Source organism: Cebidichthys violaceus, unplaced genomic scaffold, assembly GCF_023349555.1.
Source record: "Cebidichthys violaceus isolate CVI_PGR_0920_01 unplaced genomic scaffold, fCebVio1.0.p SCAF_21, whole genome shotgun sequence".
Classification (NCBI taxonomy): domain Eukaryota; kingdom Metazoa; phylum Chordata; class Actinopteri; order Perciformes; family Stichaeidae; genus Cebidichthys; species Cebidichthys violaceus.
Window position 1 is genome coordinate 2,301,375 of NW_027176384.1, and position 18,941 is coordinate 2,320,315.

At 43.4% G+C, this 18,941-nt stretch overlaps 1 protein-coding gene across 3 annotated transcripts in view; it reads left to right on the plus strand.

Annotated features, from left to right (window-relative positions):
* tbc1d22a (TBC1 domain family, member 22a) overlaps nt 1–18,206 on the plus strand; it is a 97,953-nt gene extending 79,747 nt beyond the window's left edge. For all 3 annotated transcript variants that reach the window (XM_068716891.1, XM_068716893.1, XM_068716892.1), the window contains 2 exons: nt 1,271–1,366; nt 17,801–18,206. In XM_068716891.1, the coding sequence (XP_068572992.1) occupies nt 1,271–1,366; nt 17,801–17,857 (153 nt within the window). In that variant the 3' untranslated portion in view covers nt 17,858–18,206. The remainder of the gene's footprint in view (nt 1–1,270; nt 1,367–17,800) is intronic.
* Nucleotides 18,207–18,941: the final 735 nt, after the last annotated feature.

Genomic DNA, 18,941 nt, shown 5'->3' on the forward strand with positions numbered 1-18,941 from the left:
CCTCGTTCCTGGAAGGAAATTCAATTATCACAGCAGAAAGGCAGTTCCTGTTAATTTCTGCAGAGTTATGGCTCGCAGTTCTACACAAATGAGTGTGGTGGTTAAAGAGCAGCGCTTGGTTACTCTGAGAAAGAGGAAATGAGTTAATGCTGCAACCCCCTCCGTCTAATTGCAGTCCTGTAAATTAGATGTAAAAATGCGGTAAACATGGCTGAGTTATTGGAACACGTGTGCGGCCCCGGGGCTCTTTTATGCGCTCACCTGTGCCAAAGAGTCTGCAGAGCATGCTATTGAATTAAAGAGTGTGCGGGTCAGTTTCCTCAAACTGTAAATGATGCCTGGGTTTGTATTAATGCGGCATCGCTTCTAAAACTATCGAAGGAGACACATCAGAGAACGAAGAATGATTTCATGCTATTTACTAAGAGTGTGATTGTGATTTCCACGTTACTTCCACTCAAGTTCATCTGTGAGTTGGGTGAAGCGCACAGACAGTACAGACACCGATTTCACGAGGACAATTCCATATTTTAATTCCATGAATTTTTAAGCTGGAATAACGCACAGCATGTGGTTAACTAAACCCCGAGACAAGCGTGCCAGAACGCATTGAGAAAAGCTCACACATTAAAATGCTCTTTTGATATTCTATCCCACCTTTAAAGGGGGCATACATTCCCTATTCACTTACATTTAAAGGGCTCGGTAATTATCCTCCCTCTGATAGGGCTCTGGAGGAGAAAAAATAAATAAATGAATAGAGCAAGGAACATTTCATCCTTTGTCTCTCTCGCTCTTTAATTCCCTCGCTCATTGCAGAGTCATTAAAAAAAAAGAAAAATGATTCGCCAAACATAACGAGGGGCTGAAGTAAAAAGATGTGAGAAGAAGAGGGGATTTATATCTTTCTTTGTCTCTGTCGCCCTGCGAATGTAAATTTCGTGGAGTGTGAGAGATAAATGTTTTATATCCGTCTTTTTTTTAAAAATCTCTCTTCTTCTTTTGGTGTAGAGGGCAGACTAAATACATCATGTAAAAATGCTTCTTAATCTTAAAATGAAATGTGATAAAAGAAGCGGCGAGAGCTCTTTGAGGTATCCTGAGCTTCTGTTTTAACAATGTGACATCGCTGTGTGTGTGTGTGTGTGTGTGTGTGTGTGTGTGTGTGTGTGTGTGTGTGTGTGTGTGTGTGTGTGTGTGTGTGTGTGTGTGAGTGAAATGTTAAACTTGCTGTAAATTAACATTTTAATACCTCTCTCACTGTCACCAGGCTGAACCAGAGGGCTTCTCCCATTTCCACCTCTACGTGTGCGCCGCCTTCCTGGTGAGGTGGAGGAAAGAGATCCTAGAGGAGAGGGACTTTCAGGTAACGTGCACACAACAGACACAAAGCTTTGTGTTCAGGACTAATCCATACGTGCTCTCATACCCGGCTGGTGACGCCCGATGGTGATACGCAGTGCGTAGCTTTATATCAATATATTGCAAATGAGCCTCGGTTGTGTGAAAAAAAAAAGAAAATAAAATCCAGACCGTAGAGCTGTCCGTGGCCTACATCCCTCTCCATTACCTCCCTGGTCATTAACTGGGAGGTTCAAAAGTCGTTGTGAGTGCATTAGTAGATGACAGTAGACAGCTGCCAGAAGGTGACTTTGGTTGCCAGCTCACTGGGGGGACCTGGCTTCTTAACAGTAGCAACACGGTCTAATATCATCACATACAAAACATCAGCTCTGCTCTCTGGCTGCCCTCTCTTCTTCTCTTCTTTTGCCTCATTAGTGCGTCACGTTTTCCTCCACTCCCACTGTTCTGTGTCACTTGTTCTTTTCCTCTGCTGTTCCAAGTCGTTTCATGTCTCCCTTCTTTCCATCACTCTACAATTAGAAACGTTTCAAAAAAGCCCACGAAAGAAGAAGGAAAGAGTTAAGATGAAATACCGGAAATCAGTTATTAGTGCAAACTAATACCTAATTGCAGTCAACTGAGTCCGGTTGATCAATAGTGATCTTTAAGTTACCTTTAACTCCATACGGACCGTTTTCTTGAGATAATTCTAGATATGTGAACTCAGTGAGGATTTATTTACTGTAATAGTTTCGAACAACATAGTGTATTTAATGTTCCATAAAGAAAAAGGCTGAGTACAAACATATTCAGGTAAAGTGATTTCACCGTGCGCTGCCACTTGTTAACAAAGCTTTTTTTTTTTTTTTTTGACAAATGTGAAAATAACGATTTCCCCACAGTGTGAGCAATTGGCTATGAATGACACCTCGGATCATAGTAGCATTCCCTGCGACAATTGCCATTCTGCTGGTTTTTATTTATGAGAATCACAGTTTCGTGACATTATTCAGTAACTCGAATGAGAAACGACTCTCAGCACCTCCGATGTCCTGCACATCTGATTTCTACTGTAGCTCCCCGCAGGTGGTTACATTGAACGCCATGTAATACATCAGAAGACGTCGATAGCAGTCAGAGGGTTACAGTTCTAAAGAACCTGTGTTTTTAGATGGACGGCAGTTGATTAAAGCCGATTCACCCACTGAGTGAGACACTGGAGGCTGTCGGAGTTTGAAGATGAGGCATCCATTGACTCATCTGTTCTTACTTTCATGCTCATCTTAACGCCCTCTCTATCGCCTTTTTTTTCTCCCTAAACCAAGTTCAAATAAGATTGCTGCTTTTCGTTGGATCCCATTTCAGATTGAACTTAAGATGGTAATAGGGTTTTTTAAATGGATTGCTGCGGCATTTTTGAGCTATGCACACAGAAAAGCCTCGCTAACCTTTGTGTGGTTAAAGTGTGTCCGCTCTTGCGAGAAAATGGTAAAAAAAACGAAACAATAATTATGGAAATGTTCACAATTTGAACAGGACTTGGCAAGCATACTGAGAGCAGACAGAGCCTGTGGGAGAGTCAACTATGGCAGACTTGAGAAACATTATGAATTCAGGAAGTTCCTAAACGCCATCAGCTTGAAGACACATAGGTCAGCTTAAGTATGATAGAGGCTTGTGACTAAAGATCGCTGAAAAAAATGCACATTATAATTTCCTCCTTTCTGCTTGTTAGTCATGCTTACAGTATGACTCTCTGCGTGGCAATGTTCGTCAGACTTTGGTCCAGAATAAATCAACTACTGGTTGGATTGCCATGGAAATTTCTGCAGACGTTCATGGTCGCAAGAAGATTGATCCAATCGTCACTTTTTGTGAAATGCCTCAGCGACATTTGGTACAGTCGTACAGATATCCATTGTCCTAAATTTTCCCTCATTCAATGAAATATCCCATCTGCTAGATAGATTGGCATATTTTGTACAGACATTCATGGTCCCCAGATGATGAATTCTAATGACTTTGCAAAAACCTGCAAAACTAAAGGACCTCACCATCAGCCTCATGGCACTTAGTGTTTCGTGCTAATTAGCAAAACTAACACGGTGAACTTTACATTATACCGGCTATGCATTTGCAAGTTAACGCTGTCACTGTGAGCATGTTATCATGCTGATGTTAGCATTTAGCTCAAAGCACTGCTGTGCGTACAGCCCCAAAGAGCCGCCAGCATCGCTGTAGATTTAGTCTGGTTTTTAAAATGTGTCTCTGCTGTTGGACAAGAGTTCAAATGTTTGAAAACTAAGTCCACACTGGCTCTCTCCAACATGTACTCAGGCATGCACCCCACTGTCAGTCCAAACTTTTCTGCAGTATTAGTACAGGACTCCAGACTCTTAAATGATGGAACATGTGATGGGAATAGTATATAGTCCTCACTGGCAGCGGGAAACTTAAAAAAACACTTGGAAAAGTTTTCATCCCACTTGTATTCCAAAGGCTCTGCAGGGAGAACTGGGCCTTTATTTGAAACAGCTTTCTATAAAGAAAAACGTTATTCTCCTCTATATTTAGTTCATCACATATATCAATAATTGCATATAGTATAGTGGACTAATAGCATTAACTCAACAGCCACGCGTTGTTTCTCTTGTCACTCTCACGAGTCCCCTCTAAAATCCTATATTGTATATTCCTATACATCCAGATTAAAAATATGAAATGCAAGTAAATGTTAGTATCTATTTTAATTTACAAAAAACAAGCTTGTCACTTAATAGATATGTATGTTTTTTTACTTTCTGATGGCTCTCTCGGGATTTGAGAGAAAATGGTTCATTTTCACAAATTGATCAACCAAAAATAATACATTTTACTAAGAACTTTTTTTTTACACAGATTAGCGTCGGTGAGGAAAGAGAAAGATTTCTTCTCTTGTCAGCTTTAGTAGTTTAATTTCAAGAGATTTCTGCCTGGGATCCACTGAGCCTCAGAGTTCAAACGTGGGCCTGCCAGGTTCTTAAGGGCCTGTTGAACAGCTCTTATCTCAACATGCTTCATCCAAGAACCCTCACGGCGTCATTTTCCTCTCATGCCTGTCTTTCTCCTCCTGTCTTTCTCTTCTTCTCTGTCACTCCGTTTCTCTCTCTGTTATTAATTCCCAGCTGCTCTGTTTTTGCCATTCTCTATGTCTTTGCTGCCCCCCCCCCTCTCTTTCCCACACTTGGCCCATATCATTGACATCATGATTAGAGGGTTTCTAGGGATGGCAATGTGTGTCAGTCGGTTGGGCCACCACTTTGGTCCAGTCTGATGACTGAAATATTAACTTGGTTAGATTGCCATGAAATTATGTACAGACATTCATGGTCCCCAGAAGACCAAGCATACCAACGTTGGTGATCCTTCATGTGCCACCATGAGGTTTACATCCGTGGTTTTCACCAAAAAGTATAAAACTATAAATGGATACCCTTGACATTTTGTACAGACATTCATGGTCCCCAGAGGATGAAGCCAACTGACCTCTGTATTTCCTTGAGTTTTCTTCTACCTGCACCAGCAAGTCAAAGTTTTCACTCATCTAGTGAAATATCTCATGTAATAGATGGCTTGCCACAATATTTTATTCAGATATTCATGGTCCCCAGATGATGAATCATGCTGACATGTCCTCTAGCTTGTTTTATAGTGACGTATCTCGACAACTATTGGACGAAATGCTCTAAAATTTCCTTTAAATATTCATAGTCTTCAGAGTTTTTTTTGTAGCACCACCATCGGGTTTACATGTGTGTTTTTAGTGAAAGGTCTCGACAACTATTAAAATGATTGCCATGGAATTTTATAAATGTTCCTAACAGGATGAATTTTGAAACATGCTTAAGAGACATCTTAAACTTGTCTGCTTAAAGTTTGTGAGAGCGCATACAATAGTATAGAGTCCTGAAACTGTCCAAAGGCAATAACATGTTGGCAGTCAAACAGACAATCCAACACACGCATTAAGGATTTACCCAAATTGGTCGTGCCTTTTCAGCCTACAACATGCATTCACAGAAACAACATGCCCTCCCAGCAATATAATAAAGGTTTCCAACATGTTCTCATCAATCTACTTATTATTACTCTGAGTTGCGACACCAATTTCACCAGGCCTGGAGGCTAACTAGAAGTGTTACAGCTAGTTAGCGCAGCACAATATTAAGAATTTGTTGTTTTGTGTAATAGACGGAAATTACAGTTTTGATTGATTTGTGCTTTGCTGGATTGGGAACCTGTGTTCGTCCTGCTGAAATACATTAAAACTTTCAAATGCAAATGTGGGAGTTGAAAAACAAGTTGTTCTTTTGAGGCCATTCTGTTTGATACATATAACCCTCTAAAAGCTGCTCAACCATTACAGTGTAGTCACTCACATGTACACAAGTGTGAGCTAATTGTCTTTAATGTGAAACATAGGAACCGGGGAGCGGCAACGTATGACAAACTGCTGGCGAGTTACATGCCTGGGGTCCTGAGAGGGAACACCAATGATTAATTCACTTTAATAGTTTTCATTTAAAAAGCCATGCAGAAAGTAATTTCAAAAAGCTAATTTGTGCATTGTTATCGAACATAGTAAGGAGAGCGAGTGTGAATCTCCTCTCCTGGTTGTGGGATTGGATTGGTTAAGCTGCTAAATGAAAAGCAGGAGGAGTGTGGCACTCCCCAAGCAATCTGCCTTCCACCGTTCCACCCCAGCTAGCACACCACTGCTAACTGCAGGCCTGGACTGCTTGGATAAGTTTTGGCGTCCACCAACACACACGCATTTTCATTTATTTTCTCTGTCACTCAAAGCCACGCGCTCACAGACACAACAACATAAACATGCTCATACACAATTCTCTCTCACGCCATACAAATCTATTCACACATTCACTTTTCAGCACACCGTAACGGGGCCGAGTTATTCTGCAGGTTTGCTGTTTTTAGTCGGGCCGATACTGTCAGCGCCATTTCCCCTTAGTCCTTGCCACCTGCAGACACCAGCAGGGCCACCGCAGAGCTGCATTTAAATGACGATGAAAAACATCCGCACTCTGGTCCGTAACCCTGCATTTGTGGAGCTGTACCTCATCCCGGGAAAATGAGACAATGGAGCCGTCTGCCTTTGAAAACCCGCCTCGAGGTTCAGATGCAGCAAATAACCTTGTTTTTCAGCGATATTTTTGAAATGGAGTAATAAGACACAACCCGACAGCCCCGAAATTCAGCGAGACGAGGGTTCTTGTCAGGCTTTAGCACAAATGTCAACTTGTTATGCATGCCAGAACGAAGGGAATCATTGCTCCTTTTGCAATTTAGGCATTTTTCGCAATTTGTTTCCCCAAGATGACGGCCTCAGAAGTAGTCGTTCAATTTACTATTTTCACAATTGCAGTAATTCCTGGCGCTTGCTGCTGTCCGTGTAAACTACTATTTGCTTATATATATATATATATCTGTTTAAATTATGCCTCTTCATTATTCTCAAAGTGTTCGGCGTACACCCGTATGATTCAACTGGAGCTCATATGCTTTGAAGTTGGCAGTGATGTGCAGCAAAGAGTGCTACATTGCATTTTAAAAACAAGACACATACACTATATCCTCTATATGCTCTCTGTCTCTATCTCTAATGTTTATTGACGTGTACAACTCCTATTTTATGCATCAGAGCACCTTTACATGCATTATATAAGACCCCCTCTGCACTTGGTAATGTAAAAACTAAAGTCCATTTCTCAGCCGCAAAACACATTTTACGAGTAACACATCTAATGCCTGTTGCTTTCTGTCCGTATCCTACTTTGGACCATAACAGTTATGAAGATGTACATATTAAGGTGCATACTTAAGTCTTTGCACATAATAAAAGGTGATTAACGAACTGTTAGATCTACCCAATTATTTTTTAATAAATTAACTTGATTTTGATTTAGCATGTTTAAGGATGTGACGCTATACTATCTGCGTTTCATTTTTTTTTTTTTTTTAAGTCAACGGTCGAGCAGCACTTAAATGAACCTGCAGACTCGCAAGTTCAAGCTCACATTTGTGTCCATCCACAAACGAGAGCAAGCTTGCGTTCGTCAGCATTGATTTCATGGCCATCAGTGGAACTTCTTTGATCTCGGGCCATCTCTCGGGTCTCCCTGAGATTTCATTAGCAAGCGGTGTTGAATAGTCCCCGTCGTGAGGTCCCCCCCACCCCCCCTCATCGCGATCATTAATGTGAGGCCAAGCGTTTATGTGAAAGCAAACCTATTAGTTCGGTGTAAATGGAATTTGACTGTCGCTACAGTTTTTTACCCGCAGACACGCAGGAGGAGCTGAAGTGAGGAAAAAGAAAGTGATGGGTGGAAGAGTGAAGGAGGGAGGCCAAGATTTGTTTTCACTTTAATTAATGGCGTGTGAAAAGCTGTGGACCTTTTGTAAATGTCAGCGTCTGTCCTCCGATCAGTTACGTGTGGAGAACGCCTTGGGTTAGGCTGCCTCGGCAATAAAGGAAAGGAGGGCACTCCAGAGGAACTGGAGTGTTCTGGAAATGTCAGCACTATTTCATTGGGAACGCTTTGTTGAAGATTCATTCTTATACTCTACAGAAGATGAAAACCTCAAATTCTGTCTCAAATTCAATTTGGGAAATGTTTGTTTGCCAGTTAGCTGATTAAAGTACTTTGTTTTTTTCTGTGGTGATGGGACAGTGATTATGTATATTTTATTTGAAGCCTCAGTTAGTAACAGCAGCATCTGCACACACAGTGTAGTAGAGCCCAAATGACACGGGTTTGCAAAACTGAAAGCCTTATTAGAGAAGAAAACAAAACTCCCACCACATTCATACGGAGACACAAAAATATGTGAATTGGGCCGTTGTCTTTTGCCCGTCTGTGTTCTGTTGGGAGAAAATGGCATGCAATTAACTTATTTCCATGAAAAATGCTAATGTTATGCACATTTAATAAATATGTGTGCTTTCCCTGCCACTGTTGCCACTGGTAAAAAGATTAAAAAAGACATTAGAGCGTTGATTCGCACCAACCATTGTCCTAATAAAAACCAGTGTTGTGCCTGGCGACACATTTCACAAAGACCTCTTTTAATGTTTATTTTGGGACAAAATAAATTCACTCAGTCTAATTATCGGAACAAAGTGTGTCCCTGTCAGGACGCCAGGACAAATGCTTGAAAACTGGAACTCGCGCGGTTTAATCGGGACATCTGGTCGCTCTAGATGTTTTACTTTGCCAGCACCAATGCTGCAGTGTGTTTCAAACAACACATAGGGCCCTCTACTGGTTTTACTAGAATGCATTCTACATGCAAAATTGTATTTCTGTCCATTTTACGATGTGATATGTTGAAAAGATATCAATCATCCCATAGAATCTAGGCACCAATGTCTTGGTCAGTAACTGTATTGCATATGTGTCTATATTACTATTATTTGTCACAAGGGAAATTACTTACTAAGTTCCGTGCAGCTCGGAAGATCACTTATGCCGGGTAGAATTCATTGTTTCCTTGCAGCCAATTTGAGTTTTAGTGTACATCACCATGGGCCTGCATTGCAGCTCAATCCCTCCTTTGATTAATTCCACATTCTCCCCCCCATTCATCACGACAAGACCTCCTCATTTTCTCCCCCATAACTTTCTCCCCCGAAAACTTGGCTGGTGTGGAGCCGACCCGCTCAGGGGTTTGCAGCTTCTCTGATGGATGGCACCGTAGTCAATAGCGTGGAAAGTGAGACAAGGCCACCCCTGGTAAACAACTTTTAATAATCACCCTGCAGATTGAGTGCTGCGCTGATGTGGCATATGAATCTATTTGTGCCAAAACAATAGGAGGAGAGAGAGAGAGAGAAAACAAAAAATGAGAGGGGACTTAATATGTTGGAAGTTAATTATGTCGCCATGCCTTTTACTCTGTGACATCCCTCTTTCATTGCTCTCCCTCCACTTACACGCTCTCCATCACTCATCATCCACAGCTAAAGTTTCACTATGAAGCTAACTTGCACGGGCACGTACGCCGAGTCGTCGTTGCGTACGGTTTTGATGACCAAAGCTGCCTGGAAAGTCGGTAGCGATCAGTCACGGCGTTGCCATCGAGGTAGGAAGAAAAGAAAAAAAAGTGAGTGAGGGTGTGTTTGAGCTAAAATATGTGCATAAGCGCAGTTGTTTATTAGCGGAGACGCGTTGGTACTGTTGATCACCACGTGCGAGCACAAGTTTTTGCCGGGAGCCTCGTAGAAGCGTTTATCAGCTCAAGACAATCGGGTGTGGGATGATTAGCTTTCGGTCTGAGTTTCTCATCACCGACTGAGGTTTATCCACAAAAGAGTGGGAAATAGAGATAGGAAGAGTCTGCGTTTTATAGCTTCTTTTTTTTTGCCCAAAGATAACGGAATAACAGTTGATGTTCTGTCAGCCCCATAAGCCAACTGCATGCTCCCCTGCTCAACTCAGTTAAGACACAAAAATGCCAAATAAACAGCAATATCGACCCGCTTGTGAAGAATAAACAGACTGAAGCAGCAGGAGGAGGAGGAATAGATGTTTTTTTAAGCAAAAGAGAAGAAAAAAAAGGAGATTTGAGGAATGGGCTGGGGCATGAACTGAGACATAACTATTGAATTTTAGATTTAAATGCCCTTATGTGCAGTCAAAGCAAGAACTGAGGCGTTTCTGCTCCTGGTTGTTATTTTTCTGGGATCATGAACTGTTGATTAGGGTGGCGTTAAACTTTCTGAACTCGGCAGTGGGTGACGGCTGGAGTAATACTGTTGAGGCACTATTTTTTTCTTTTGTATAATCTTGTATTCTGAAATGCATATGGCCTCTGCGCGGTCAAGTGCCTGTTGTCTGTTTCGAATTGCCTGATTTTGCGGCGCAGCAGTCGGCATGATATTCAGCAAGCAGAGCAACCGGCTCACATATTTCTGAAGTCGTGTTTGCGTGTTTTAAACGGTGTGAAATCAAGAATGTTTGGGCGGTAACGGTACAAGCAGAAGGGGCCAAACAGCTAAATATCGACTGCTCCTGAACTTTGAAGTTTTGTATGTGCCGAAAAAGTGAAACTAGTCGAGCTGAGTGAAATATCACCGTGAATGCTTCAACGCACGGAGGAAAGCACAGACAACTGTTTTAGTACTCGGATTGCTTCTGGCTGCATTCTCTCCGGAGGTGGTGAACCTGTCATTGATTTGCCATTGAATGCTGCAGAAATGGGCGCGAGGCAGCAGCGTGGATCGCTGAAGAGCAAAGAAATCCGAGTTATTTTATCTATTTACTCTTTTATTTTTCTGTTTTAATTAAGACCATTAAAAGGCATTATTCTACGAGGTGTCAGTGGGAGTTGGAGCATCAAAAACGATAAGCTCAACTCCAAACGCCCACGCTGTCGGTTTCACGCGTACTCTTTCGCTTTCAACCAATCTGTCATCCGTTCTCATTCGCACTCCCACAGTATTTTCATGACCAGAGGTTGTACCCACAGCCCACATGTCCCCTTATCTTTTCCCTTTTGTGAAGAAACAGTGCAGGACTTAATGAATTTGTGTTTGTGTTGCACAATTGTGGACAGTAAGCACGTCGAAATGACGGTTGTTTATTTGCACTTCTCAGCGCTGCATGAAATATACAAAAAAAAAGACTAAAACATGTTCTGTTAACGCATAATTCATCATATTTCATTACTAATTGTGCTTTCTCCCATCAGTCTATTCAAGTGGGGACGCGATGGGTTTATAAAATGCTTGTTTTGCATCTATTTCGGCAACACTTTCCCTCCGTTGTTTGAAAAATGTCCGTGAACTTAGGTCTTTTTGTTCATGCTGAAGTTGAAGATCCAATATCCTTTCCATATATAAACAAAATACCATATATATACATGTCATATAGAATGTATATGTGCAAAGATGTGAGCTGAATCACTTGTAGCTAAGTGGATGATTTACATATGAATGGGGGCCTGATAACCCTTTAATGGAACATTGGCGTATATTTGTACTGCGTGACGGGTTCGCCAGCTTCTGCTTAGATGTGGCTCAGAGCTATGAAAAAAAAAAAGGCAAGAGGCTGCACTGTCTCCTCTTAACATTCTCTAAACAGCTTAAACCACCTCCCTTGCCCCAGGCACTTAAAAAAAGAAAAGAAAAAAGGAAGCTCCCCCTAGAGAGACCGCCGGTTGACACTGCCAAGACAAAAGACAGGCGAGGTGTGAATGTGTGTCTCTGTTTTCTGTCCACTTTAAACTGAACCTGACACGCCTGCACAGCACAGTTACCTCCAATGGTCCATTACTACAACGTCACAATAGGTTTTTACTGGATGAATAATTTGGTACTGGTAAAAGGTAATGCCACACAAAATGAAAATGAAGTAATAGGCATGAATGTGTATCTTGTGTACTTGTTGTCATTAACTTGCTTTTCATCAAATTGCAGAAGCTTTGGAACGACTCTTGTTAAACACATTTGCGTTGGGTGATTAAATATCATTTCATGCCGATTCCGGTTATCTGACGACGGAAACATACCATGTTAATTGGAACCGCTATATAGAGATTATTTTGTCTGCATAGGTGTCTACAGAGAGCAGGAGGAGGACTAAGCGGAGGTCTACCAGGCTGCCACTCGGCAGAGTAACAGGTCGCTGTGTGGCAGCAAAGTTAATAATACAACTTCCTCTTATCTTCTGAGACAGTAGACATTTAAAATGACCTGTGTACAGCCGTGTGTGCGAGCCGGCAGCCACGCTGCAGGCTCAAGGTGTGGTGCGTGGCAAGCTGCCATCCCTTTTTACTTGACGACTTGGCTTTGCCATCCTACGTCAGCTCCCATACCTCCGCACGCCGCAGTGCCCCGCTCCTACATTAGCACCCACTGTTTGCCAGAGTGCCCATTTTGTGTAATTATACGAACTACAGCTAGCTAATGGCCCTGACTGAGCCGTGCCTAGGCCCATTACACCTCGGGGTGCTGCAAAACACCATTACCGCCATCCGGCAGCCCGCCGTGTTTGCGCGTGCGCAGGTGACGGCCCGCGTGTGCGCGAGCAGCCTCGTCTCCGATGCGTGCACTCATGTAGATGCGGTTGGTTTGAAGGAGGTCGGAGGTGGAATAATACATGTCAGCGGCTGCGCCGTTTTTTATCCCCAAACAGTGTGTCTGTTGGTGAGCTTGTGAGCGCCACACCTGTCATCACCCCCACCCCCGGGCTTTTGCCGCTCGCTGTGGGGAGCCATAGTTGCGAAGCACCTCTCAGAACTTTGTACTCACTTCACTTAGCGCCATCTCACTCTGCCAGAAAATAGGCTATTTGGTTCACAGGAAGAGTGGGCTTTAATTGTGTGTTTTATCTCTCTCTCTCTCTGTGTGTGTGTGTGTGTGTGTGTGTGTGTGTGTGTGTGTGTGTGTGTGTGTGTGTGTGTGTGTGTGTGTGTGTGTGTGTGTGTGTGTGTGTGTGTGTGTGTGTGTGCGCGCGCTGCCGAAAGGCCTCAGCCACTGCGTTAATCTTACTTGGAGTAACATTTCTCTCAGACTCCATTCGAGGCTTCAGCTCTTGTAACTAATGGTCGTCTGTAACTCAAATTGCGTGCACTACGCAGTCTCATTCGACCCAGTGTTGCTCAAACGTGACTTTCCCCGATACAGAGATGCAAACTGCGGCGTCTTCTGCGCGTCCGTCGGCTCTGCTTTGCCTCAGGATTATTGCGCGGCTTTTTGCCTTTACTTCCTCTGCTCCCACGCCACGTTCCCACAGAGTGAATCAGCAGCTTCTTCTCATTAACCAAGGTGGAGGATTTGCCACTGAACATGTGCGGCTTCACAAATGTGAAGCGGAGATGAGGACGGAGCGCATTAATTCAGCCCACCACCGGTCAGATGGAGGTTAAAACAGTAACTATACACACGGCGAGCGCATTTCAGTCGACAGCTGTCTCTGCGTATTCATTACATTATCCTTTCACTTTTCCTTTTTCTTTTTTTGAAGAAAGAGCCTTAGCAACTGCCTCTATTGACAATCTGCTTTCCCCTCACTATCAATAGCCATTAACCACTTTAAGCCTTGCCAAGCTTAGGAGATGGAGAGCTAATTGCCTTCCTTTTGTAGCCTACTGTATACAGTAATGGGTGGATCAATGTGTTTGTTAGCATTGTGGGATAAATATGGGTATTCATGCCCGAATAGCCACAAGCTCCCCACACACACACTCACACACACATACACACAACAAGCTACCTACATAAACGCCTTACACCCTTATAGTGCACATACACACACATCTCTGTCCTTTTTCTGTCGCGCCTGTACCTTTAATGAACTGTATCATCTTTCTTTCTTTGATTTATTCCTAATACCCAAAGACAGACACACACACACACTGTAACAAACATACACACTCTCACACCAAACCATACATTGACTTTAATGCATTGCACTGCACAGATCCCCCCCCCCACACACATACACACACCCGCATGCACACACTCATTCATGCAAACACTCATTCATGCAAACACTCGTGCCTCTCAGCGTGGAGTGTTGCCACCTGTGTGGAGTGGAGTGAGTGCAGCCCCCCCCCCCCCCCCCCCCCCGACAGCGAGATGTATGCAATTAAACCGTGTTAAAGTCATTAGCCCAACAGACGTGATAGCCAGCAGATGGTTGCCACGCGGAAATACGCTCCTAATGAAGCTCCTCAGTCACTGAGGGTGTGCGCTCGTGCGGCGGACGATCGCACGAGTGCACGCGCGTAGTTGACGGGCGTTCGTTTGTTCAGGTGCGTTGCCCAGCGGCTGAAGCACTCGAAGCGGGACTTGATTAGACTCCCGTGGTGGTTGGTCTTTCTTCTGTAGCAAAGAAAATAGTGGCCATTGTTGATGACACTAAGATGACAGGGAGAGTTGAGAGGCATAAGCACACAAAGTACCGCTTCTAAAACATGATCACTCACCAGTGACATGACCAAAGTGTTCCTAAGATCTATTTCTACACTATTTATGAGATACTTTTTGCAAATATATTGACTTTTATCTTATGGGAATGTGTACGGAGCTTCATGAGTCTATGTCATGGTAACATAACCTCTCCATCTTTGTGCTGTGGAGGCTAAAACTGGACATTTTATACACAAGGTCTGGCTGTCAGCTGTCTGTATTTATATCAGACAAGGGGCTAGCTAGCGCTAGCTGTCTCTCTAGGCAGTTTCTTAATGGGACGGGGCGGGGGCTCACAGTGCAACTGTCTGCAGCGTACTGCTGTCAATCACTATTCATATTTATGCAACCCACAGTGTTTATGATTAAATTGTTTGATAGAAGACAAAGTTCTCCACAGATCTAGCCTAGAGATTGATGCATTGAACTTTAAAATGTACAAAATCAAAGTTGAGAATTCTTGCTCTTATACAGACGGACACATAGTAATGTACAATAAGAAGATATCTACCCTTTTTTAATTTTAGCAGTACTTAATTTTGATTTCAGCGAGACTTACAATACTGTTGCGGTCTAAAATGTGAAAGCCAACACTTCCCATCCCTTGATTCAAATGTTTGCTTTAAAACAACATCAACAGCATCTTAATTGTCTCGTTCGGCTTCAAAATTCATTTTAAAAACCGAGGAAAGGAGGACTCTTTTAGTGTAGCGATGCTCCTCGGCATATATTATTTTCACTACAAGTCATGTGTATCCAGGATACAGTGTTGTTATTCCATAGGGAAACTTTCTGGTTTTTGTGTGTGAGCCTGCGGCAGTGAAGTACGGTAAGGGAGGTACATGGTGTCTAGCCCCGGGCATCCAGGACCCACCTGGGCGATGCACGGAATACTTACCATAACTCATTCACATAAATACATACCGCACATACACACATGGACCTTTTAAGTGGGACTGACACATGTGATTGAATTAGTTATAGTCGGAGCAGTTCTTCTTCTTTTGAACCTGCTCCCTCTTTTGTTCCTGTTTAAATGAAATAATGTTATTTGTATTCAGCTCAGTCCTGCCTGACAGATGTTCAGCTCTTTTTGTTTTGTCGAGCATCTGATTGTTGTCACGTGAGCAGACATCACACAATCGTAAATACGCAACACGGGAACCCACCCGTGTTGACACGCAGTCCTTTAAGCTGTGAGCAGCATTGTTGCATTCCCATTGTGTGTGTGTGTGTGTGTGTGTGTGTGTGTGTGTGTGTGTGTGTTGTGTGTGTGTGTGTGTGTGTGTGTGTGTGTGTGTGTGTGTGTGTGTGTGTGGAGAGAGAGAGAGGAGAGAGAGAGAGAGAGAGAGGAGAGAGAGAGAGAGAGAGAGAGAGAGAGAGAGAGAGAGAGAGAGAGAGAGAGAGAGAGAGAGAGAGATGAAAGGTGGGGGGGGCTGATAGTGATACTCTATTGACTACAGATGAGAGAAGGGCGAGCTGATTCTGATCAGGCTGCCTCCTCTCTTTTCCTCCGCTCTCCATCCCTCACAGTGGGAAAAAAAAAGCGACTTCAGAGAAGTGCGTCTTTCTGAACCAAAAGGGGGGATGTTACAAGTCCAGCCTTTTTAAAGTCAAGGTCCAGGTCTCCTTCTCAAAGGGGCGTCTATTACAGCGGGTTTTTTGAGTGCAGAATTAACAAGCAGATGGATTTTTATGGTAGTGATAAGGAGCGGTAGAGAGAATCTGATCATTCTGTTTTAAGTTTAAGCAGTGCTCGCTCACTGCCCGTGACTTTTTAAAAAAAAATGTCAGCCAACAAAAATAATCACGAGTCACTTTTCCACTAAAGACAAAGAACACAATTTCAACACTTAGTATGTGTCCCAACTGAGATCCACCTTCTAGTTAGCCAGAGTGTCGAGATGAAACGTGGCTGCGGCCTAATCTGGAAAAGAAATCCGGCCAGGTCGGCGGAATTGAGCTTAATCAGTTGAAGAAAAGTTATACTTCTCCGGTCTCCCTCAGAATACAAATGCTTTGTGTTGAGAAGTCGTCGGGGTCGTCTCACCGGCTTATTAAAAACGTTCGAGGAAGGGAAAAAAATTAATGGAGCCGAACGCCATCAATTTATTACGTAGGAGGGTAACCTAATACAAAAAAAAGGGCCTCGCCATAGCGAATCTAAAGTTCTGTGTAGTTTGACTTTTGCAGCAGTTGTAGAAAGACGAGGGTGTAATATGCATCGGAATTTACTTTGACGCTCACTGATTGATACGTCAACCAGCGTTGAAATACTCTTTTTTTTTGGGGGAACCGGGGGTCCTCTCGGACAGCGGCGAGCGGCTCGGGAGTCGGATGAGTGTCGACACCAGAAGACCCCGACGCGACTTGTCCTTTCCATGTGATTATCAGCACCGTGATTGGTTGTAAACCCTGTTGTCACGGCAATGATTTCAGTCATGATGATGAAAGCTCCCGATACACTGATCCATAGCATGCGCACACACACACACACAGAATTAGTCTGTCTCCCAGCTAACCAGTCTCATTCCCCTTTGAGAGCAGAGAGGCATTAGATGGCGAGATTAAAGTTACGTGTGTGTGTGTGTGTGTGTGTGTGTGTGTGTGTGTGTGTGTGTGTGTGTGTGTGTGTGTGTGTGGCTGTGTGTGTGTGTGTGTGGCTGTGTGGCTGTTGTCTGTCTTCTTACTAACATAGTAATGTACAGAACAAGAATCTGGGGAAAGGCTTGAGCTCCACTGAATTGTACTTGACACTTTGTTCTGTCTTTCCTGATTTTTTTTGTTTTTTTTCCATCCCCGCCTCTTTATCGTCTTTCTCTTTCTCACACAGCTGTTATTAAACCACTTTGACTGAGTTAATAACATCTGTGTCACACTCTCACACCCAGAGAGGCAGAAAGCAAGTGGAACTGTGCTTGTCTGCCACACTAGCATTACCCACAAAGGGTGTACTTTGTGGATCCCAAATCCAACCGCAGCTTGTAATAATACTGTAGATGCATTTCGATAGTTTAGCATAGTTTTGGGCTCTGTAGTTTTTAAATGAAAGTGTTTTTTTGGGCCCCCGTTGATACCTGGTAGCATGCGATCTGTATCTGGATACGTTACACAGATAATGACATCTGATCACAGGCCTTTTAACAGAGACGCACTGTGTCGAGGCGGCACATTTTCAAATCTAACTCCATTATTTTCTCTATTTATGTTTTGGTCGTTTGATCATCAAACGTAAGAAAATAGTGGAAAAATGGCTGTCGCAATTCACCAGAACCCATGGTGACATCTTCAGCCGTCTTGTCTTGGCTGCCCAACAATCCAGAACCCAATGATATTCCATCTACAGTGAGATAAAGCACCACATAAGAGAGAAGCTGGAATCAGCGAATGTTTGGCAACCCTGTTTAAAAAAAATGTCTTACACGATTATCAAAATAATCGACTTAGCTCTAATTGTAATTTTTTATTTTTTTTCCCCAACAGGGTCTGATGATCCTCTGCAGAACCTTCCCACAATGCACTGGGGCAACGAGGAAGTGAGCGTACTTCTGGCTGAAGCCTACAGGTTGAAGTTTGCCTTTGCGGATGCACCCAACCACTACAAGAGATGATAAGCGTGGCTCTCTGCAGCTGCTCCTCTTCCTCCTCCTCTTATCCCTCCTCTCCTGCCCCTGCAGTCGTCTGCTGAACTGCGAGGCCTCTATTCCCACAGGGAAGGACCTCCCCTTTTTTCTTAACCTCCCTTTCCCACATTGCCCACGTGGGCCTTTCAGCTACTAAGAGATTTGAATCAACCAATGACCGGGAGGACGTGCAGCGTAGCATTTAACATGATGAGTCTTTTCTTTTTTTTAAAAAATTATTTTTCTCTGATGTGCACTCCTTCCAGTCCGGGGCAGAACCTCTTCATCACTGACGACCACGACAAAAACTTTTTTATTTTTATTTTTTTTGGTCCGCTCAAGCTGACTCCTCGGAGTACGAGCTCAGGCCTGACGCAGGACCGTGAGCTCAGCACCCGCCGGGAGTTTAGTCTGTTCTGTTCTGCTCAAAAAATCCAATACCATGGCAATACATTGTGTTTTGTTTCCCGAGGCCAAAAGTGTGACCTTTTATTTTATTTTTGCAAAGACAAAGAAAGATTGCCAAAGGGCACTGCACTAGATGGTTTACATATCTGAGGCCCGCTGTCCTGGTCACAACACCACCCTGGAGGAACATGACCTCTCCTGTTTTCTTCTTTTTTTTCCTCCTCCTGCTGTGTGACAGGAGCGACACAGTTTGTTTTCCTTCTTGACAAACTACCACACTAGGACTTTACACAGAGAGAGAGAGAGAGAGAGTTGTCAGTCTGTGAGGGGAAACATGACTCCTTCTTTCTACAAACCACAAACACCAACCGCCCCGCGCTGCGACATCACGCTGTAAGACAAGCAGTGGTGAGAGGAAGAAAGCTACTCGACATGCTTATACGTGAAGGGCCGAGTCTTATGTCTTGTAACTACCCCCTCCTCCCGAACCCAGGACATACCTCAGAACACATTTGTCGCCAAAATGAGAAACGTGCACACACCAGTCAAATCCCCTCGCGGAAGCAACATTTTAAACGGGTTGTTTTTGAAGT